This window comes from Hordeum vulgare, chromosome 2H (genome assembly GCF_904849725.1).
Source record: "Hordeum vulgare subsp. vulgare chromosome 2H, MorexV3_pseudomolecules_assembly, whole genome shotgun sequence".
NCBI lineage: Eukaryota > Viridiplantae > Streptophyta > Magnoliopsida > Poales > Poaceae > Hordeum > Hordeum vulgare.
In genome coordinates this window covers 355,729,465-355,732,280 of record NC_058519.1, presented here as the reverse complement: position 1 = coordinate 355,732,280, position 2,816 = coordinate 355,729,465, and the positions used below count along the sequence as shown (strand labels likewise).

The window sequence follows — 2,816 nt, the reverse complement described above, 5'->3', positions numbered from 1 at the left end:
TGGAACTTGATTGCAGGGCAAAGCTTATATAGACATACTTAACCATCCACATAACAAGTGGGGGATGCATAGAAAAACAATACAGAAATCACTTTACAAAATTGTCTTACAAGCTTATGTACACATGAAACTGCAATGGTTAAGCTTCTGCAATGAAAACACGTCTTAAAAGACATTAATAGACTAATGACTATTATTAAACATTGAACATAAAACATTCAATGTGTTGGCATGAAAATAACTGAAAATCATTATGCCCCCATATCGCAGGATCACAAAAGCGAGGATCATACTGTTGTGATGTCAATTTCTGAAATAACACTCATGAATTATGATGTTTATTAATAGAGCTTGTAAAGTATTACTTCTCATAATGATGGCCAAAAATAGTTATGTACCAGTAGGAAGCAACTTTATATATGTCCACACTCGTTAATAATCTCAGGCCATGATTGCATCAGGATCCGACTGTTTTCAATCTGCCGCACGGATTAATTTGTTGGAATAATGACCAAAATATCAAACTACTGGATGAGATTATTTTTAGTCTGTAAGACAGATCATTTGTCTCCCAATAATCACAAAGCTATCAAACTACTGGATGGAATGAACGACGGAAAATATCTAGCAAGAGCTATTCGATTGAAACTATCGGCATGCAGAAGTACAACTTTCAGGATTGGTAATAAATCGAATGATCTAGACGCATGCCAAGCAATGTGAAAATAAATGTATTTTGCATAAACATTTCCGGGCTACCAGTGCGTCCCGGTAAGGATTTTTATCCTAGATTTTCATTGAAATTGATTATGCAGTCCCCGGCCAGGGAAAATGCGGCACTGATAGTTGTTTTCTATATCTACTATCATTGAAAAGTTGTTCAATCTGCAGCTTACCAAGCACATGAACTATACAGAATCGGTGTTGCATTTTTCAGCCCAAGCAAGCTCCCATCGTCATGCTACGGCATCACGGCCACCTCCTTGTGGTCGTTGTCCGGGTACGACGGCTCCTCCGACGTCTCGGTCTCCGACCGCCGCTCGTCCCCGGCGGCCGCCTCTTCTTGCCGCACGATGTGGTTAGACGAGCGCCACGGCGGAGACCTCAGCGGTGAGAAGCGTCGTCCAGAGCCCGACGCTCCTGCCGGTCCTCTCCCGGTACGTGTGCAGGCCGATGTAGACGTTGGCCACCCCGACCGCGCACACGGCCACCCCCAGCAGCTAGTGAGAAGGAAATTTTCGGGCCGTGAAATCGTCAACCTCGGCAGCTACTTTAGTGGCATGAAGGAGCTCCCATTCTCATTCTATGACCTGCTGAACCTGCGCGTGCTGCTGCCGTTATGTTTTTTTATCCGACAGTGTCCAGCATTATCCTGCAATTCCGCTGCTCCCGTCTCGCCCGCTCGCCGAGTCGGCCTCCATTGTGGCCGCCGCTCCCGCCTCGCCCAACGCCTCTTTGTCGTGCACCTCCACGCCGGCATCACCGCGCCTTGAGCCGGCCTCGCTCCATCCCAGCTCCACCTCGGCGTCTTACCTCGCCCTGCACGTGCGTATGCCTCAAGCAACCTCCATGCGCTGCCCTGCAACCCCGCCGGGTTAAGCCGCCGCTGGTGCCTCGCCATCTCTGCCAGCCATCGCTTCGCTTCACCTCCACTCGCCGCTGAGTCGCCGTCGCTTCAGTCCGCCTCCATCTCCACTCGCCGCTGAGCCGCCGTCGCTTCGCTCCGCCTCCACATCCGGCCTCGTGTCGAGCCGAACTACCTCCGCAGCCACGGCCTTGCCGCGCTCGCCTTGAGGGTTGAGACGCCTCACTGTGCTGGGCCGGAGGAAGCCGATGAGCGGCTGGAGCCAGACGAGGCCGTAGAGGGAGAGCCCGATCTGGATCTGATCCAGGGCGCGACGGGGCGGAGGTGCTCGGCGAGCAGGCGGTTGCGGTGTTCGGAGGGACTGGCAGGCGAGGCGCGCGGCGGGGGCGGGTGCTGGCGCGAGCTGCGGCAGCGCGAGGCGGCGGCGCAAGGAGAGGCAGGGAGAGCGGGGAGGCGCAGGAGGCAGGGCGGCGCGGCTGCTCGCGGGGGTGGCGCTCCGGATCTGGCGGAGCTCCGAAGGAGGCATGGCTGGGGGCGACGGCTTCGGCAGCTCGCCGGCGGCGGGATCCGGCGTGGATCGGGGACGGCGACCGGCGGGAGGAACGGGGCGGCGGCGGGATCCGGCGTGGATCGGGGACGGCGACCGGCGGGAGGAACGGGGCGGCGGCGGGAGGAACGGGGCGGCGGCGGGATCCGACGTGGATCGGGGACGGCAACCGGCAGGAGGAACGGAGCGGCGGCGCGGGGAGCAGATCAGGGGCTGCTCGTGGGTGCGGGAGATGAAGGCGGCTGGGGGGCCGTCGGTGCTTTATTAGTAGGGATAGATTCTAGGATGAGAATAGTTATTTTGATCCAACGTCTATATAGGGATTGATCGGGTTTCCGGAACTCTCGAACTAGTAGCAACTTAAAGAAAAGAAAAATCCCCACCCTTCGGCGGCCCCTCCTCTAACCTCCCGATCACACCTGCTTCACGGACAACAAACTACAACCGGCGGCATGCCCCCTTGCCCGACCACGACCGCGACCCACCACCACCTCCTACAACCGCCGGAACCAACCGCCCCACCACCCGTCGCGGCCAAATCCAGTATCGGCCGCCATGCCGCCCGCACCCACCAACTGTCGGAGTCATCCGTCGTCCCGATCGGCTGACGGGGCCGACCTCATCCTGAGACGCTCGCCCCCACGCCCCCATGTTCCCCTCCGGCGACCCACTCTGCCCCCGCCC

At 57.0% G+C, this 2,816-nt stretch overlaps 1 protein-coding gene across 1 annotated transcript; it reads right to left on the bottom strand.

Moving 5' to 3' along the window:
* Window positions 1–766: 766 nt before the first annotated feature.
* On the bottom strand, window positions 767–2,194 carry LOC123426265. The gene has a single exon (XM_045110064.1). It carries the CDS (start codon window positions 2,109–2,111, stop codon window positions 1,644–1,646), a length of 468 nt encoding a protein of 155 aa, XP_044965999.1. The 5' UTR covers window positions 2,112–2,194; the 3' UTR covers window positions 767–1,643.
* Window positions 2,195–2,816: the final 622 nt, after the last annotated feature.

Coding starts and splice junctions, on each gene's coding strand:
- LOC123426265 (XM_045110064.1), bottom strand. CDS start 2,111: ATGCCTCCTTCGGAGCTCCGCCAGATCCGGAGCGCCACCCCCGCGAGC.